At 44.9% G+C, this 19,988-nt stretch overlaps 2 protein-coding genes and 1 long non-coding RNA gene across 8 annotated transcripts in view; 2 read left to right on the plus strand and 1 right to left on the minus strand.

Annotated features, from left to right (window-relative positions):
- LOC106506278 (uncharacterized) overlaps window positions 1-19,988 on the minus strand; it is a 144,957-nt gene that overhangs the window by 55,837 nt on the left and 69,132 nt on the right. The window contains exon 3 of one of the 2 annotated variants that reach the window (XR_014829529.1): window positions 12,946-14,950. The exons of the other annotated variant lie outside the window; for it this stretch is intronic. This is a non-coding gene — a long non-coding RNA (uncharacterized LOC106506278). Of the gene's footprint in view, window positions 1-12,945; window positions 14,951-19,988 lie in introns of those variants that run through there. 2 annotated transcript variants of the gene reach the window in all.
- The window catches only part of ERICH2 (glutamate rich 2), an 89,486-nt gene that overhangs the window by 16,994 nt on the left and 52,504 nt on the right, over window positions 1-19,988 (plus strand). The window lies entirely within an intron of this gene.
- On the plus strand, window positions 1,742-9,073 carry SP5 (Sp5 transcription factor). 4 transcript variants are annotated; one of them, XM_021075438.2, is made up of 3 exons: window positions 1,742-1,797; window positions 2,117-2,532; window positions 3,215-9,073. In XM_021075438.2, the coding sequence occupies exons 2-3, from the start codon at window positions 2,482-2,484 to the stop codon at window positions 4,355-4,357; spliced, it is 1,194 nt and encodes a 397-aa protein (XP_020931097.1). In that variant the 5' UTR covers window positions 1,742-1,797; window positions 2,117-2,481; the 3' UTR covers window positions 4,358-9,073. The 4 variants fall into 4 exon arrangements, with proteins under 4 accessions (XP_020931097.1, XP_084855586.1, XP_084855587.1 ...); XM_084999460.1 differs by having other exon boundaries at window positions 2,130-2,532; XM_084999461.1 differs by having other exon boundaries at window positions 1,742-1,793; window positions 2,130-2,532.

The following is a 19,988-nucleotide window of genomic DNA, read 5'->3' on the forward strand; positions in this document are numbered from 1 at the left end:
CAGATTCCACAAATGAGAATGCCTTATAGCCTGTTTGGCCCAGCCCGGCCCGCACCCCGCCCAACCACCGTTAGCCGGAGGTCGAAGAGCTCAGACAGAGCCTGAGAGGTCCCACTAAGGGACCATACCCGCTTGGACTGGGCCGACAGGTACCTTCGCGTGTTTGCGCTGTAGCACTCCCTAGCCTCTAACTTGCATGCGGAAAAGGGTTCCTTCCTGCCCCAGGCTTTGCCGAGAATCGATTTCTGCACGCCGTGCGGAAAGGTGTAGGTCTGCCCGGCCTCGGAGCAAAACACTAAGGCCCCTCCCTTTTCTGGCACCCAGAGCATCCGGACCTTCTCTTCAAGAGGCAGACCTCGTCGGCCAAGCTGGTTGTCACTGCTCACCGCTCCTGGGTGACACCTTGGAGAGAGGAGGGGCGTGCAAGGATGGGGCTCGCGAAGAGCTCATGGTATTGGGGCTGCATGCGGCCCATTCCTCTTCAGCAAGACGTTTCTATTTTGCTGGCGGGCCCTGGGCGTGGGGAAATGCAGGTCTGGTGGCGTAGGGTCCCAACCCCTAATGGGAGTGCAGAAAGCACCAACATACAACTCAGACTCTGAATCAGAAGCCTGCTAATGTTGGCCTAACCGCGGGCCCAGCACGGAGAATTGCCGCGGTGTGGTTCCCCCCGGAGGATGATGCACAGGAAGGAGGGGCGCGAGACGCCTCTGAGGATCCACGCAAGGCGGGCGGCCTGTGAGAAAGGAGGCCATGTACCCAGAGGCACACGTAGACCGGGCTCGGCCAAAGCCCAGGTGGCCCGCTCTGCTGAGCGGTCACGTGGACGGCGGGTGTGAGGCCTCTACCGCCATTCCCAGTCCCTAATGCCCTGCAGTTCCGTGAAGACCCCGAGGCGCCCCCACCCGCCTCTCCCTCCTCCCCCTCCGGTTCTCTTGGGTGAGGATATCTGGGTGTCCGCACTGCCCCTGCAGGGCGCGCCTTGCGCCCTGGACCGGAAGAGGCAGGTGACCAGCTGTCCGTTCTTGGCCAGGCATAGCGAGACGCGAGGGTTTAGGGAAAACACACCCGGAGAGTGTTTTCCTGACCCGGGCAAAGAATGCCCCGCGCCTGAAGAAATTTCTTTCCTTTACAAAGGTGACGGGGACAACAGTTTTTATTGACTTTTCTTTCTGGTTAGAGAGCCATCCTCGTACTATTTGTGGTTTGCCCTACAACAGCTACAGGGTCCTCCACCGCGCCTTACTTCTTTCGGGTAGCTCCCTGCAGGTGTGTGCGGCTTGCAGGAGCGCGCGCTCGCCTGGCAGGGCTTGGGCTAGGGCTGGGGAATTCTAGCATCGCTGGGGGTTTCAGTCGGGCCTAATAGCTATCACCTGCCTGCCCAGAGAAAGGAGAGCAAGATAGCAAACATTTTTCTCTCGTATGGCTCTGAGTGTCCTGCCAAGCTTAGCTTTGGGGTAAGTGCGGCCCGGGTGTTTTTTCCCAGGCTCACTATTTGCAAAAAGTTGTTGTGGCCGGAGAAAACTTTCAAGTCGCCAGCCAGCAGGAACATCGCAAGGGAGCCCCAGTTGCTCATCAGGCTGGCGGCCTGGGAGCGTGCGCACCACCCACCGCCACCCTGGGCGGCCGCCCGGCTCCGCCCCAGGTCACGGAGCTGCCCGCCACTCTGAGAAGGCCGGGCAGGGGCTGGAAGAGGGGGGAACGCGGTGGGCGGAGCGCGGGACGTCCCACGCCCAGCCCCGGGAATTCCCTCGGGTCCTTGGTGTGCTCGGGCCGGTGCGTGTGCTGTCTGGGTGTGTAAGTATGGGGGGAGGGGAGAATTACCCTGGTCTTCGTCTCAAAGTCCCGCGCCTGGAAGCTGAGGGCAGATTTCCCTGGAGATAACAAAGACACTTTGTCACTTTGGGCGCTGCCTGGGCGCAAATCTTTAATTGCAAGGGAGGGGGGGGGAGGGGTATCGAGTGTCTCAAGCAACCCAAGCGCGGGTCTCCAGGCGGTAAGGCCCCCTTTGATCAGGAAAATCCAATTATTTGTGTATATACATTTCCCACATAGTGATTACTTCATTAATTGTCCCGCCTTTATCTCCTCCCTTCCCATCCCCCCTAATAATCAGTTCTTTTATCCAGACCAACAAACACACCATAGGAGCTTTGTGGATTCAAAGGATTTGCTTTCGCTTCTGAAAGAGCCGCTATTCTTTGATGATTGGGTAGCGGCAAACTTCAAAGCCATAAATCTTCCCTCTGACTGGCTGGCGGCCCAGCAAAGTCCTTATCAAATTCTTGGAGGTGATCCTGAAGCGCTCAGACCGCGCGCGGGGCGAGCGAGCGGGGTGCGGCGAGGGGTGCAAGCGGGGAGGGCCCCGGCGCGCAAAACAGGCGCCGGGGAGGGACATTAGGCAGCCCTTGGTCCTCGCCTTCGGGTCTCCATGCCTCGGCAGCGCCCTGCTCCACAGCCAACGGCCCGCAAGCCGTAGCCATGGCCGCCGTGGCCGTCCTCCGGAATGACTCGCTGCAGGCCTTCCTCCAGGTCAGGGCTGGGCTCGAAGGGGGCGAGGGAAAGGTGGGAAGAGTCGTGTCTGGATCTTTCTTGGTACTCTGCACCCTGAATTTCAAAGGGAATCCCGCTGGGTGGATGCCTCTGGAGTCATACCTGGGGTGTTCACACCAACTTCACACCTAATCTTGGTGTCAAGAGTGTGGCCTTTGGGGGAGGGAAGTGCGTATCCGGGGGTTGTTCGGAGGTGCGCGTCTGGCTGAGAACCAGCCCCAGTTCACCCCGCCGGGCCCTCCTGGGGCGGGCGCAGGAGGAACTCGAGAGTAGCGTGTAAATGAGGGCTTAAAAGATGGGAGGGAAGGCGGATGGGCAGCCGGGCTGTGGGTGTTTCCAGACACACTTTCTGCCCGCGGAGCCGGGATCCCTCTCCCCTCCCACTCTGCCTGCCTTTCTCTGAGGCTGGATGGCGTCTCTTTGCACCAAGTAGTTTAACAGGAAGCGCTCGCGCGCTCCGCGTTCAGGTAGCGCAGGTATCAAAAGTTTCCAGGGACTAGTGGGTGAGTGCAAGGGATCTGGTAGCGGGGGAGGGACGGCCAGGGCGGGGGAGGGGCATCAGTACAATAGCTGGCGTGGGGGTAGCGGGACGGCCGGAGACCGGGCTGGGAACGCTAACCCTTTGTCTCTTATCCGCCCTCCCCCGCCGCCGCCTATGCAGGATCGCACCCCCAGCGCCTCCCCAGACCTGGGCAAGCACTCGCCCCTGGCGCTGCTAGCCGCCACCTGTAGCCGCATCGGCCAGCCAGGCGCCACGGCACCCCCAGAATTCCTGCAGGTGTCCTACGACCCCGCGCTGGGCTCGCCCTCCAGGCTTTTTCACCCGTGGACCACGGATATGCCCGCTCACTCGCCTGGCGCGCTGCCGCCCCCGCACCCCAGCCTGGGGCTGACGCCGCAGAAAACGCACCTGCAGCCTTCCTTCGGGGCGGCGCACGAGCTGCCGCTAACACCCCCTGCTGACCCCTCGTACCCCTACGAGTTCTCACCGGTGAAGATGCTGCCCTCGAGTATGGCGGCGCTGCCAGCCAGCTGCGCGCCAGCCTACGTGCCCTATGCAGCCCAGGCCGCGCTACCACCCGGCTACTCCAACTTGCTACCCCCGCCCCCGCCGCCCCCGCCCCCCACGTGCCGTCAGCTGTCCCCCAACCCGGCCCCCGACGACCTCCCGTGGTGGAGTATCCCGCAGGCAGGCACCGGTCCGGGAACCTCGGGGGTTCCAGGGGGCAGCCTCTCCGGCCCCTGTGCTGGGGGCCCCCACGCGCCGCGCTTCCCCGCCTCGGCCGCAGCTGCCGCCGCCGCTGCCGCAGCCCTGCAGCGGGGCCTGGTATTGGGCCCTTCGGACTTCGCGCAGTACCAGAGCCAGATCGCTGCGCTGCTGCAAACCAAGGCCCCCCTGGCGGCCACGGCCAGGAGGTGCCGCCGCTGCCGCTGCCCCAACTGCCAAGCGGCGGGCGGCGCCCCCGAGGCAGAGCCGGGCAAGAAGAAACAGCACGTGTGCCACGTGCCAGGCTGTGGCAAGGTGTACGGCAAAACGTCGCACCTGAAGGCGCACCTGCGCTGGCACACGGGCGAGAGGCCCTTCGTGTGCAATTGGCTCTTTTGCGGCAAGAGCTTCACTCGCTCAGACGAGCTACAGCGGCACCTGCGGACTCACACCGGTGAGAAGCGCTTCGCGTGTCCGGAGTGCGGCAAGCGCTTCATGCGCAGCGACCACCTTGCCAAGCATGTCAAGACGCACCAGAATAAGAAGCTCAAAGTTGCTGAGGCCGGAGTCAAGCGTGAAGACCCGCGGGACCTGTAAGCCCACCTGGGGGTGGCTCAAGGCCTCTCCCACTTCGGACTCCTTACTCAGCACCTCTTCCGGGAGGTTCCAGGGACCTGCCGGCAGGAGAGACCCAAGAGAGGCCTTTGCTTCTGCCTGCTTGCCCTCCTCCCAAAGCGATGCCAGGCCTCTAGCTTCTCTGGTCCGGCCTGCGGACAGGGACCCTGTGCCCAGGAAGAGCAGGGGAGGTAGGATTGAGAGCTCTGCATCAGGAAAGAGTGGTTCCAGGCTCTGAACCATTCCCACCGTCTGGGAGACCTGCAGTTTGAGGGGACCACCCTGGGCTGACCTTTGTATATAGGGAGCTCCGCTGAATCAAAGCGGAAGGACCTTGAGAGATTTGAAATAATGCTCGGGTTTTTTGCTAGGACTGGGCCGGGCTTTGTACAGGTTATTTAATAGCTTTCTTAAAGAATAATTATAATAATTATAACATTAATTAAAATGGTACTTTTGTCCTCCATGCAGAGCTACAGCATGAAATGTCTCTGTAAAGCAATCAGCAGTTTCAGCGTGAAAATAAATACGTTAACTCCGGGGTCCCCTCGGGAAGACCCCCGCTGAGCCGGTCTCATTTGATCTTTTCTTCTTACGGGAGGCTTTACAAAGCGGTCAGGTTTCACCGGGAATTTGAAGGCTCCTGTGAGGCTGCCTATGTCGGAGGTTTCTTTGGTTTGGAAGGTCTGGGCAAGTGTGTTGGGTGCAAAGATGCAGAAAGTGGGAAGGCAAGGTCAGTTTTGTGGAAAAGAGGTTAGGGCAAGATTTTCTAATCACAACTTGAATTTCTCACGCGGTCTTAGGACCTGACCGGAGACTGTGGTGTTTCTCTTAAAAGTTAATACCTGCTGCACATGCAGTACGCCATCCTTTTATCTGGCGAGTTGTCTGTGGCTTTCCATTTGTTGGTCCTTTCAGAGGTCACAGGCGAGCTGCGCTTCCTCCTGGCAGCCGGATATGATGCTGTCTGGAGAGATGCTAGTGACTCAAGGATCTATTCACAGATGAGACTTTGGAGAGTTACAGGGAAACTTGCAAAGAGAGTTGCCTGAGAAAGCAGCTTCACTCCTGTATTTCAGCCCCGTCATGATACACAACCCTGTCTTGCTTGTTTTCTTCTTAACCGTTTTGCTGTGGAAATCTTAACAGTCTTGTTTCACAATAGCCACTTGGAGATTTCTGGCTAGGCCTGGAAGTGTAGTTCCATCTTGTATCTGGAGATTTGTTTTCAATCACTGCAGTAGACTAAGATTTTCTCAGGGAGGAGCCAGGAATACTCAAATCTAGGTTTCTCACCTATCCCTAAAAAAGTTTTCAATGTGAAGCTTATGAGTGGTTTTTCAACTCAGCTGGCTCCCTTATGTTTTCTAATATTTGGGTTTTTAAACCTGAAACTCAAAGCTTAATCCTCTGATCTAAAATTGGCAAAAAAACAAAATGTTCTAAATTTTGTCACTGTGTTAGGCCGGCTGGCATCATTAATGGGAAATTTCAATGGACCTGAATAATCTTTTCACAGTAGTAGAAGTGTATATAAACTGATAGGATTTCACAGTTTACACACTGCTGTTACCTTGCCTTTTGTCTGAAGTCAACTGAAGAGTAAATTCTTAAAAGCCAGGAGCGTTGTGCTTAAGATTTACTGTATTAAGTAAAACTCAGCCAGCAACATAATTGAGATGAAAGTTACTTCTATACTGCTAAGAAACCGCATTTTTACTCTCTAACTTGGGGACAAGGTAGTAACTGTTAAAATCGTTGTGGTAATATGCCTAGGAGAGTAATAGCCAGTTACTCTCATTAGAGATTTTGGAACTATTTAATGACAAATTAGAATGTGAATCTTTAGGAAGGGCAGTTTGGGCTAGCTAAATTTTCAAGGGTGTAGCAGTTTTACAAGCAAGAGTCATAAGAAAGTTACTACAGAGTAAATTAATATACATCTACATGTGTAATCTTAATCTACATCAGGATTCTTGAGAATCATTTCTATGAAGTTACAGAAACTCGTACATCCGAATCATGCCCTGGGATGGACTTCAGAGCCAGTAAAAGTTTTTTGGCTGATGATGGGGAAAGAGGAGTTCTTGTTAGTGAGAAGACCAAAGGCTCTGGACTCAGAAAATTTGAAAAGAGTCCCTCTTGTGAAAGAGAATGCCCTTTGGTAGAAAAAGAAAAACAGCCTGAAGTGAGTCTACTAGCTATTACTGACAGCTAGGATCCTTTAGTCTCCAAACAGATGAAGTGTTGAAGATAAAGTTTCCTTATAACTTTAACTTTGTTGTTAGGAGAAAAAAATAGGTAAAATGTAGTTAAGCAGATCAGGTGCTGGAGATAGTTTTCCTGTAACTTTGTGGTTGTTAAAGATAAGATATATGGAATTTAGCTAAAAATACAGTATATAACTTGTAAAAAGCAAAACAAAGTCATTTGATGATAAAATAACTATGTCTTCACTTAATTGAACCTAAAAAATTTTTAAGTTTAGACTAACTTGCTACAGCTGAAAGATATTCTTTATTGTCACTGCAAATCTGTTCCAATTACTTTAAGTAAAAAAAAATGTTATGCCATTTTCCGAGTAGAAGCCAGGAAGTCACAATTAAGTAATATTATTATCCAAAAGTAGGAAAGCATTTCATGTTTATACTGAAAAATAAGCTACTAAATGCTCAGAAATATAAGTTTGACAATGCAAAAATGTATTAGATTATAGAAGCTTTATTTGAACTGCTGCATGGTTTATTTCCTTCATGAAATTGCCACCTACTATAGTACTATCCATTTAGGACTTTAAAAATTTACTCTAAAATAAATCAGTATGCAAGAGATTAAGTGATATAAATTAAGCACATTTAGCAGAAATGTAATGAAATTCAAATTAAAGGAAGTTCGGAAGCAAAATTACTATTAGATGTAAACTAAAATTTATTTTTTATTTGGAATTTTGTCAACATCAAAAAAGAAAGTTTAATCCACCAATTGGATTCAGGCCTTACTTAAAGACCTCAGCACCCAATTCATGAGTTTTAAAAACCAATTGAAGAAAATAAGTTAAATGATGGCCTCAAATGTCAATAGACATTTTACATTTTTAAGCATGTTTTAGTAGCATGCAAATATAAAGTGTCATATTTTAGAAAATTCTGAAATTAGTGTTAAATGATTATATTAAACTTAACACAATTGATAAATGAACCACTTGACCAAAAACTTAGAAACATGGAAAAATTGAGTTACCAGTAATTTAGGTAATTTGGAATTGTATGTTTCTGAACTTATTAACAACACCTCACAGTTTTCTGCTTTCCTCTAGGGAAAATTGTGCAAATTTACCTTTAGCTGACCACGAATGTGGAATCTGGTAATGAAAGAAAGTAAATTATGTTAAAAGAGATAAACAGTATTATTCACACTTGTGTTAAGTCCTTTCTAACTTCAGTTACAGTTTTAATCTTATAACCATATTGTGTATATTGTTTTAACTTATTTTGCCTTAAGTCAGCCAAACAGCACATACCAATTAAAAATTAACCTTGATGAACATACTTCTTGCAGAAATCTATTTGAAACCGTATTTGTAGCAAAGGCAACTTTTAACCCCAATTTGCACGCCATTTCTATCCTAATACTGTTGGGTTTTAAGTAATCAGTTTAGAGCAGCGTCTTCAGTATTTCCCATTTGTCTTGGTTCTGCCGATAGACTTTCACAGAATATTACTTACTATAGCAGTAGCTACGCCTTCACACTCCTGCAAATTTCTAAGTTGTTTAGGCCTCTGAAGTCACAAACCACTTTTATTTATTTATTCACGCGTTAGCTGACCACAAATAATGATGCGTTGTGGTAAATTAACACTTTGCCTGTTTCCCTGGGAAATAGTTGTGGAATCAGATTCAAACTTAAAGCTTTGCTTTGCTAATGTCCCAAATGGAGAGCCACTCAAAACAAGTCATACTACTTGTTCCTTTCAATGTCATTACCTTCTTCTGGTTTGCAGGACAGAGGGGAACTTTTAAGGCACATGAGACTGAGGGCAGCTTTGAAAAGAAGGCATGTGCCAACATAGTCTTGATAAACTAGGACAAAATAAGGAAAACATCTAGACAGAAAGATGTAGGTTAGTAATAAGACATATTAATACACCAAAAGAACAAGTTTCACTTTTGGGCCACTATAGTGGTCACTTAATTAATGTGGCATTCAATATATGTAAGCAGCAAATTTTTCTCTGGTGGTGTTCAGACTCGACAGATTTTCACAAAAAGATCTTTGTGTCAATTGCTTCTCCCTTGATTGTTTTTAAAGAATCTGCAATGTTACAGATTAATATAAACACTGTAAAATAACTTACATAATATTCCTTCCTATAACAAATAAGTAATGGTGTTCAGCAAAGATGTAATCCAATGGCTGTGGACCATCATAACTTTTTTTGATACTTTCACAGTTGTTTTACTGTTACAGTTTATTGCAATTGAAAATTTACACGTGGTGATTGATATAGTATTCATTTTCATGCTGACATTTTGATGACTTCCCTTTCTAGGCTTTATATATTTTTCCTTCCATGTCTTTAGAGATTAGGCTGAAGCATAATTCCCAGTGGGATATTTGACACTTCATTCGTAATTCAATCCATGCATGTGAACTGCAGTAGTTTCTGCACAACACAAAATAAACTTTATTAACTAATATATTTTGGTGTCTACCTAATACCAAAATTCAATTCAGGGGAATTAAATCAAGTTCCTACCTGGATACAGATCTTCTTTGACTTGTGATGAGTTTACCTCGCAATAAACTCATTGTGAGTTGAAAATATCCATAAGTTGAAAGTACATTTAATACACCTCATCCTAGCTTAGCCTAGCCAACCTTAACTGTGCTTAAAGGACTTATATTAGCCTACAGTTGGGCAAAATCATCTAACACAAAGTCCATTTTGTAATAAGTGTTGACTATCTCCTGCAATTTATTATTGCTATACTGAAAGTGAAAAAACAGAATAGTTGTTTAAGTCCAGGATGATTCTAAGAGTTTTGGTTGTTTACCCTGGTGTTGCGTGGCTGACTGGGAGCTGTGGCTCGCTGCCACTGCCCAGCATCACAGGAGGATCGTATGACATATCACTAGCCCAGGAAAAGATCCAGATTTGAAGTTAGGGTTCTCCTGAATGTGTATTGCTTTCACACCATTGGCCATCTGTATACAAAAAATCTGCAGCTTTCATTTCTCCAAAAGTTGCTTCAGCATTATGAAGATTCAGTCTGCCCATTGTAAAAGGAGGAGTTTGTTTTATAGCAAAACTATTTAATTTTTTTTCATTACTTACCAAAAATCCTAACCTCAAAAACAGACTAAAGTTTTCTGAGGTCTAAGGCAGTATCAAGATGTCACCTGATGTTTTAACACAAGGTTAAACCATTCAGTCACATGGATGCTTTCTAATGATTTTGTGTTTCTCGTGATCTAAAACACGGATGGAAAACATCTGGCCCCCTGGCTTAATTTCATCCAATTCACAAGGCAAGTATCAAAGCTAAATCCTCATTTATGCTTATGGTTGGGAAAACGTGTCTTAATTTGAAAAGTATTTGGTGTCAATTTCCTAAAACTCTGTGTAGGGTATAATGAAAGCTTTGTTCTCTTATTTCTGTCTTTGCAAGTTTTATTCTTATTTTCTGTACACTGTTTCCTTTCCCATTCTGTATGTCTCTTGTGGATGTCATGTCTTCGATATAACCATGTCCTGGCATGGAAACTCATTTCGTGTCATAAGCCTCTCTTCCCTCTCTGGAAGTATTTGTGCCCATTCTTTGATTTTGCTCCCTGTCATATAGGACTTGACAAGATTCTAAACTTCAGTTATTTAAAATCTTGTATTTTTAATAGACACTTATGTTCCTTGGTCTAAATTTTACATGTGAGTGACTTAAATGTAGAGTTCTATTTATAGATTCAAATCCTGTTTTATGTATGCGGTCCACAGCCAGTGTTTACTGTGGATTTGTGAATCTTGGTGAGGAAAATATTCCCATCACAATTCAAAGTAAAATTGTGAAATGTGGTAGAGAATTATGGTTTGAGGTAATACCGGGTTGGATAGATTTTAATTAGTGAAAACATGCAAAAGAAGTAGACTACCTAAATCTGCAAACATAGCCCTTTTTGTTTATTGAGCTAAAGTTTTAATGAAGGGGACGTGAACTAAGACATATAGGCACTTAGCTATTTTTATTCCTTTTTAAGGTTATTATATTTGATGGAGACTTCTTCCAAAGCCTTTCTTCTCTGAGGTTCGTGTCATCCCTCCATAGTACCGCAGACCACTGCCCAGAAAGTCATTGTGGTGACAAATTTTGGACTGAGCCTGGGTTTGGAGTAGAAAGTTGCTAAGTATTCTAAGGAGAAAGTACTCCCTTCATCAATCATGATTCAGGCTTATCGATAGCAAGCCTGTCTGCCCTGAGCATCTCCTAGCTGAAAGCTGTGGCCCTGGAGTGGCCCCCTTGCTTCTGCAGCACAGGGATCTAGAAAGAGGGAAAGGGGAAACGGATCAGAAGGAATAACAGACATTTGGATGATCCCGGTTAGATGGGATATTCCTCATGGGGTAGAGATAGAGGTAGAAGCTGAAGGAAGAGACTTGATCACTTTCTTCCAAAGTTAGCATGGACCCCTGGTGGGGGAAATTGCCTCCCTTACCCCAGGTTGGTTTCTTCTCTTTAAACCACAGGTGATTATGAGTAGGTTGTAGGGGTGACATGGACCTTCACTGAAGACATTTAAACTTGGAGGATCTTAATGGTTTCTTGCAAGGCTGAAATGCTTCAAATTTAAAATCTGTAAATCAGAAAATCCAAATACACTTTATTATGGCTACTAACAATGCAACAGTAGTGTGGATGTTTCTGGCATTTTGGCATCTGATTTCAGAAATCCAGTTTTTGGACATATAGTTTATTAAATAGTTAAAGATATCAAAGAGGAGCAAAGTAATTTGGGATAAATCAGTCAGCCTCTCTGCAAGTAATAGCAGAATGTAGTCATGTGATCCCGATATTGATTTTTGAAGTCACAACTTCCAGGGGGTGTCAGTCTTTGTAGATCCTGTGCCATTATGCACATTGCCAAGTCCCATTTCTCTTTTTTTTTTTTTTTTTTTTTTGTCTTTTTGCCTTTTTCTAGGGCCGCTCCCGCAGCATATGGAGATTCCCAGGCTAGGGGTCTAATCGGAGCCATAGCCACTGGCCTACGCCAGAGACACAGCAATGAGGGATCTGAGCCGAGTCTGTGACCTACACCACAGTTCACAGCAACGCTGGATCCTTGACTCACTGAGCGAGGCCAGGGATCAAAGCCGAAACCTCATGGTTCCTAGTCGGATTCGTTAACCACCGCGCCACGACGGGAACTCCAGTCCCGTTTCTATGTATGGAAATTACAAGGACAGGATTGAAAAAATGTAGGTGATTCTTCAGTGTTTGTTCAGATTTACAAACTTTGGTCTAGCTAAATTTAAGGAAACCATTCTTTCCTATACCCTCAAAGTCAGTCAAATTCATATATCTAATTAAGAATATGTGAGCTGCATACTTAATTCGGTATTTGTTATTTATAATTATTAGACGCAGAAAAGTCAGGCAAAACAAATTCAAAGCAGGTATACATAACCAAATTCAATTCACCAGACATTTTATTTGATGTCTACAAGATGTAAGGTACATAGAGGATTCAAAGATGAACACAGTCCTTCAAAGAGCTCACAGTCTTAAAGGAGATAAGACATGTACACACATGAATGTAATAAAAGACCTAACTAAAAAGCAACCAATGAAATTCTTATCAACACACAAAGTAAAGAGAAATTACTTTAGGTGAAACAGTGATAAACCATTTTATACCTTAAGTGGGACTTCTGCTTTCAGAAACAATAATCCATGGACTCCACCTGCAACATTCAGGCTCCTGTTAGGTTTTTACCCAGGGCTGAGCGTTCAAGACTGTGTGGTCCCCAGACCAGCAGCATTAGCATCGCTTGGGAACTTGTTAGAAATGTAGTTTCTTGGGTCCAATTCCAAGTTACCAAATCAGACACACTGCACCTGGGGCCCAACAATCCGTGTTTTACTAAGTCCTGCAGATGATTCTGAGGCCTACTAACATTTGAGAACCACTAGTTTAGAAAATTGTACACTGAATAACATATAAGACTAACTTATGGGAAATAAGCAAACTTAAGCCTCACACATTTCTCACAAGCTACTCTCTGGGGAAACAGAGAATGGACAGGCCACTTGGCTGAAATCCCTCACCTGATCGAGAGACTTGCTTGAGAACCTTTAACGCCTAATGAGAAGATGGCAGTAGTCTTAATTACAGAGTGATTCTTCTGTGCCTTATATAAAATTATGTGGACAACTGTTCTTTTATTTAATACACACAAAAGGTTTACAGTTTTGTGTCATGAATCGTATTTTATATGTTAGTAGAATTTTCCCCAGAAAGTGGAACAGTGACTTTTAACAACATCTGTTTTCTTCAAAGGAATACTTAGCTGAGCAGCTTTTTTTTTTTTTTTTTTTTACTGTCATTGGATGATTAATAACGAATTATCTTAGGGCACATATAAACTCTATGACTAAGAGTGAAAAATACACATACACTCCATGCTGCAGAAATGCTATGACGGCACTTCCAAAACATAAGCACGATTGCTTCAAACCTTTGTGTGGCTAAAATAGCTTTTTAAAGATACTGTAGGGCTTCTCTGTAGAGGCCAAAACTTGGGAAGTTGTAGATGTTTATCTAAGCCCAGAGTCTTCAACTCTGGCTTCACTGTCAACCTCCTCAGCCACCTCTCTTCTCCTCCACCAAATCTTTCTTGCTCAAGGTGCATCTCAGGGCTGTTTTCTCCAAGCAGGACATGATTTTGTAACATTTCTTTGAATTATTTGGAATTACAGGAAGTTGCCGGGAATTACCAGTACCAGGGACGCTTGTAACATAAATGAGAATAGCTCCAAAAATTTCTCCAGTGAATGACCTCTTCCTCTGCCTCCAAGTGTAAACTATCCATAGCTGATTTAGGGGTACTTTAAGAGGCCCCTTAGTGAATGACAACAAAAAGGTTTGAAACAACACACATTATTATCTCACAGATTCTGTGCACCAGGAGTCTAGACAGAGCTTAGTTATTGCCTCTGCTTTAGGGTCTCACATAAGGCTGCAATCAAGGTGTTGCCCAGGATTGGGGTCTCATCAGAAGGGTTGACTGATGAAGAATATGCTTCCAAGCATAAAAGATTGTTGGCAGGACTCAGTTCTCTGGGGGCTGTTGGACTGAGAGTTCTTTGTTGGCTGAAATCTGGAGACTGCCCACTGTTTCTTGATACATGGGTCTCTCCAATATGGCCAATTGCTTCACCAAAACATGCAAACTGGGAAGGCAATAAAGTTTACTAGAAAGATGGAAGTACACATATTATAATATATTCACAGAAGTGACAGCCCTTCCACCTGCTATTCACTTGAGGAAGGTTACTCAAGACAAGGGGGTTGCATAAGGATTTCAATACCAGAAGGCAGAACTCTTTGGAGATCATTTTAGAGGGTGATTATCACACCTTGTGACACAACTTGTCAAAAAAAAATAAAAATAGTGGAGTCACATATACAGATCCTAAGGATTTGGACAAAGAGTTTCTCAGCATCAGCTCTGATGCTTACTCATAGGTGAGAGACTACTAATTGTCCCCCAGCATCCATCTTTCCTTTCTTCCTTATAGTAAGAAAGTTTTAGGGAGGCATATGGATGTCCATCTAGGACTACATATCCCAGCCTCCCTTGTAGTTAAGTATAGCCATAAGACTAAGTTCCCACCAATGGGATGTGAGCCTAAGTGATACATGCCACTTCTGAGTAACATGCTTAAAAGAAAGTTGCACATGCTCTCCTTCTTCTTTACCTCCTTTCTGAGGCTGGAATGCAGATATGGTGCTGGGCATCCAGCTCCATCATAAAGGTAAGGGCAACACCCTGGAAGACTTTGGAAAAACAAAGCAGAAGGAATAGGAATCCCTGTACTTGAAGAAGAGCAGCCCAACTTCCTGGGCTGCCTACCAGCTAGACTTCTATAAAAGAGAGAAATAAACCATCTTGTTTAAGCCATTCACTGTCTGTTACAGTAACTAAACCAATTATCCTAACTGATGGATCACACAGTGCTTCCAGAGGCAGATATCAGTTCCTGCCGAGTCCTCCTGAGGCAACTGTGAATTACATCGCTTTAAAAGATGTCATATGGTGTCACCTTTCCAGCTCCTCCTAGGCTCTGTCTGCTGGAGTCCTCAGAATGAGTTGTCACCCCAAAAACTGTATCCTCTTAGGATGCTGCTATGGAACACTCCATCACTGCTTGCCAGCTTTGCCCATATTCAGGTACCCAGAGGATTTCAGTCACTAAGTTATTCATTTATTCCACAACTTATGGGGCTTTTCTCATATGGCAGTCATATGCATCTAGGGATGCCAGGACAGACCAGCTTTTTGCTCTCAGGAGGCTAACATTCTAGAAGGGCAGTAAAAGCAATAAATGAATAAACCAACAAGATAATTCAGAAAATCATAAAACAAACAGCAACATGCAATTCATCCTCATTTACCCCACAAGATGACACAGGCAGTCTGAGTCTTAGCCACACCGCTGGAGAGTTCCTGGTCTCCATGGTAGCCAGCATAAAGGATGGCCCCCAATAGTCTTTGACTCACAACTGCCTCTAACTGAAGGAGACACATTGTTTCCACCCACTTCCCTTTGGTGAGAGTTGGCCCAGTAAACACACCTAAATGCTTGGGGGGATGGAAAATATAGCGATGCAGGTGGATATTTGTTGAATATTACCCGTGTTCTACAAACACACAAATCATTAAAATCCAAATTGATTTTTAAAAAACACATGAAGTAGGAAAAAAAAAATAAAGGACTACTTTAAGCTTACCCTTCATAAATAACCACTGTTAACATTTTGGTTTCTTCAGTCAATCCACACATTTTTATTGATCTCCTGCAGTGTTCCTGGCCCTGTCCTTGATACTGAATAGCTGGTTCCTAACCTCATGTGGCTTCCAGTTTGAGTGTGTGTGTGTCTCTGTGCATGTGTCTTCTCTTGAGTTTGTAAACTGCACCTAACTATATGATTTCAATCAAACTACCTAACTCCCAAAGGCTTGGTTTCCTCATTTACAAAATGGATATAATAATAGTACCTAATTTATAGGGTTGTTGGAGGGGATTAAATATAACAATATAGGTTAAATAACTTAAAATAGGCATTCAGGAAAAAAAATCTGCTGCTATTTCTATACGTATCGTACAAATAATTGCTTTATATAGACAAGATTATACTATTTATATGCAAATGTTCTGTGGTCTACTTCTTGAACCCTTTCAGTGATGTTCATTTTTCCATTTCAAAACACAGAAGATGAAGTTTGTCATTTTAACCGCTTTATGGTATTCTGTTGTCTGTATTTATCTTAATATATTTGACTAAAAAGTTGATGAACATGGGGACGCTGAATGGGCATTTTATGCAAAGTTCTTAATGTACTCATTTTTGTGGATACAAAATTTAATTACATCTAAAAGGAGTCATAATCCAAAAGCAGAAATGTGATTTAAATGGGCCAGTCCTTGACTTGATCATATAATTTTGCCTTTTGGGGCTCCAATCTTCCATCTGCATGTTTAATCACTCCTCTCTCTTTCTGAGAAATGTGAAAGTTTTCTAGAAAACATAGACAAAACCAGAAATGTAGAGCCAAAACCAACAGTTTTACTAAGTCCAAACTTAATGATTCCATTTCACTTCCAGCTCCTTGTTGGAGCATGACTAATTACCAACCTCTACGCTTTGGTTTGAACAACCCCAAATACCTTACCAGCCTAGGCTTTAAAAACCTGAGTTCCTGCACTGTTTCTTTCTGTATGATTTCTTTTCCTGCATAAAATGTGCCTTCATTTATATTTGCCTCCTTTTGTATCCACCTAAAGTACCAATCTTAAGAGGCATAGGCTCCGTTAAACCCTACAATTTAATGCCACTATCTCTGCAGTCCAAATCTGTGATTGGAAAAAATTACCAGTGATTTTAATAGTAAACGTCCACAGGTAAGATCTTTAAGGAGAAAAAAATACAATTGCCTATTTTGATGTGGGGCAGTTTCAGCTCCGAGGTCCACACAGAGGCACAAAGCCCTGGGTGACCGATCACAGACAAATCATTTCCCGTCTCTGAGATCAGTTTCCTCATCTACAAATGAGAGGGAGCTTAAAGTCTTTCCAAATATAATTCCTTAAAACCCCTGGTGACTGATGAGCTATTTCAGGAGTGTCTTTGTGGATGAGGTGTTCTGCTTCTGTTTTGTGTCCTGAGCTCCTCTGGTAACCACCAGCCAGCTGGATGATCCCTTCCACTCCTTTGTGAGGCTGGGGCCCATGAACTACAGGTGTAATCTATGCACCTCAGGGCCATTCACTGAGGTTTCAATACACAGTGCTGAAAAAGCAGCGTGGGAGAAGCCACAGGGAGAAGAGGGAGAGAGAGCAGGGAAGATTGAAAAAGGAAGAAACAAGTGGGCCAGCCTCGTCACACGACCCATGTAGAGGGCTGACTCTGTAAATAAGCCCAATGGGGAGCCTCAGCTTAAAGGTTTACCCACAGTCAAGAGCTTTCCCCTCTAGAGAGCTGGAACTTTGCTGAAGGGCAGCTGATGCTGTTACAGTTCATAGGTGACTGATCTGTATGGTGCACACATCTATACTGCAGCGGAAAGGAGTTCAGACTCTCTGTCTGCTACCAACAAATGGCATGACTTTAGGCAAGTCATGCCACTCTCTGAGGGTCAGTTTCTTTATCTGAAACCTGAAGGAGTAGGACTGGATGATCTCATAAGGATCTTTCCTGCTTGAAAATGGCACGACTCTTAGGAACACTTGTGTATATAGCCAGGTGTTCTGGTGTATCTGTTGCTTAGTAGAACCACTCCAACTTTTTTCTTAGGGCTGCACCCACAGCATTTGGAAGTTCCCAGGCTAGGGGTCCAATTGGAGATGTAACCGTTGGCCTACCCCACAGCCATAGCAACACAGGATCCAAGCTGCACCTGTGACGTACATACACCACAGCTCACAGCAATGCCGAATCCTTAACCCACTGAGCAGGGCCAGGGATCGAACCCATGTCCTCATGGATACTAGTTAGGTTCGTTACTGCTGAATCACAATGGGAACTCCCCTCTCCAAGATTTAATGCCATAAAATAACAACTACTATATGATGCTCACATATCTATCTGAAAAGGTTCATGTGGCACCATCTCAAATCTTTCTAAGGTCTTAAAAAAAAGTATTGAAGTCACATCATTGGCTTCCTCTTTACTCTGAGATCGTGTCTTCCTGATGGCACCCTAGATTGGACATTTGCACTGAGGGTCTTTCTTACTTGAAGAATGTTTTGCTGATAGGAAAGACTGACTTGAGAGCTCTATACTTCCTCTAAATGTTGCTGAAAAATTGAACATGGCTATATTTTGTCATCAGTAACTAAAAGAAACCAGTTGACACGTTCAGCTTTCTGCCAGGAAATCTCCTTAGCCAAATCCACTAGTTCATTCAGTATGTTTTCTATGTTTTGTGTTACTGCAGATGGTGGCATAGCTTAAATCTTTTGCTACAACTAGGCAAGGTCATCTCTTTTTCGTCTTCCAATAATTTCCTCCTTGTCCCTTGAGCTTTCACTGACTGTCTTCTCAAGGTCCATCCATATTTCACTGATGTCTCAAGGCCACTGGACCTTAAGAGACTGAAATACAGATAATGGCCAAATAATATGTAAACATGGAAATCTCACTCACAATCTGCAGCAACCAGCCCAGGAAGCTAACCTATTGCCTATAGTAACCAGCCCAGAAAGCCAGCCTTCTATAAGACAGACTATAGAAAGACAGCTGTCTCTAGCAACAATCCACAAAAATATAGCTCCTATGACAACTGGCCCCAAAATGACCAGGACTTGATTGATAACTGACAGCTTCCTTAATTTTTTGTCCATGCTTCCAACTTAGGACCAGGCAAAGAAAGCCAAATGTTTATCCTAACCTAGGATTTCCCACTTCTAGTTAGTCTAGTTAGTCTGCCCATGCCAGCAGCCTCCAATCAGGGCATACCCAAAGTCTTCTCCTCTTATCCACTCCAAAACTGTCCCACTCCTCTGCCTGCGTTTGATTTTCTGCCAAAACACAAGTGAGGGTGTCTGGGTCCCTTGTTATAGCAAGTTTTGAATAAATAGCCTTTGCTTGTTCTCATTTCATTGGTCTTCCTTTATTTCCACAAGCTTCTTCCTGCTTCCCAGTGAAAATCCAATGGCTTTCCAACTTACATCATTTGGTATGAAAGTCTCTAGCTCCATCCATGTTGCTGCAAATGGCATTATTTTGTTCTTTTTATGGCTAAGTAGTATTCCATTCTAGGACACTTAGGATGTGAGAAAAAGAATGTATATGTGTGTGTGGGGGGGTCACTTTGTTGTACAGTAGAAATTAACAGAACACTGTAAACCAGCTATAGTGGAAAAAAATAAAAATCAGAAAGAAAGAAAGAGACAAGAAAAAAAAAAAGCCAATGACTTATGGTTTGGGATTTTGTTATGAAAGAATTCCACTTCAAGTTACCAAACTCTATTCAGGTTATCTATTACTATGTAAAAACCACCACAAAACTTAGTGGCATAAAACAATAGTTATCTTATTATGCTCACAGATTCTGTGGATCAGGAATCGGGCAGGGTAAATAAGGGTGGCTTGTCTCTGATCTACAACATCTGGGGCCTCAGCTGAGAAAACTTAAGTGCCTGGGGGCGGGACCCATCTGGAGGCTGCCTCACCCACACATCCTGATGCCTAGACTGGAGCTGACAACCACAGGCCTGGGCCCTGTGAGGAAGTGTCCTGAGAGGGACAGCCAGTCAGTGAAGATTCATAGAGAGAAAGGTGGAAGCCTCAAGCCTTCTCTGACCCGCCTTGGAAGTCACATACGTTGGTTCAGGTGAGTTACTAAGCCTAACCTAGTTTCAATGGGGAGGGAATTAGACTCACCTCTGAATGAGAGCATGACCAAGTCCCTCTGCACAAGAACACGGATCCCGGTGGGTGTCCTTGTGCAGAGGGACTTGGTCATATTCTCTGTCATGCTCAAATGGCTCTATTGCAGCCATTTCTGGTAATTCTAATTTGCCACTGCAGGCCACCCTCTTCCCAACATTCCTCTGCTCATTCATTCCTACATTACATACTTTTACCCTGCTTACTTTCAGAAAGAATTTGAAGACACTCAGTTGTAGTTAGAAGATGAATGGGGAGTTCCCCCTGTGGCACAGTAGAAATGAATCCGACTAGTATCCATGAGAATGCAGGTTCTATCCCTGGCCTCACTCAGTGGGGCAGGGATCCGGCAATTGCCTTGAGCTGTGATGTAGGCAAATTGGAGCTACAGCTGCTGGCCACGGCCACGGCCACAGCCACAGCAACCCGAGGCATATGGAGTAATAA

The sequence above is a fragment of the Sus scrofa genome, chromosome 15, assembly GCF_054392235.1.
Source record: "Sus scrofa isolate SSC_HxYL_T2T_F1_AM1 chromosome 15, Sscrofa_HxYL_maternal_Yorkshire_Landrace_v2.0, whole genome shotgun sequence".
Classification (NCBI taxonomy): Eukaryota; Metazoa; Chordata; class Mammalia; order Artiodactyla; family Suidae; genus Sus; species Sus scrofa.

Excerpts from the sequence above, each read along its gene's own strand:
- SP5 (XM_021075438.2), top strand. The coding sequence starts at position 2,482 with ATGGCCGCCGTGGCCGTCCTCCGGAATGACTCGCTGCAGGCCTTCCTC. Across the intron at positions 2,533-3,214 it reads CGCTGCAGGCCTTCCTCCAG|GATCGCACCCCCAGCGCCTC; the intron begins GTCAGGGCTGGG and ends CCGCCTATGCAG.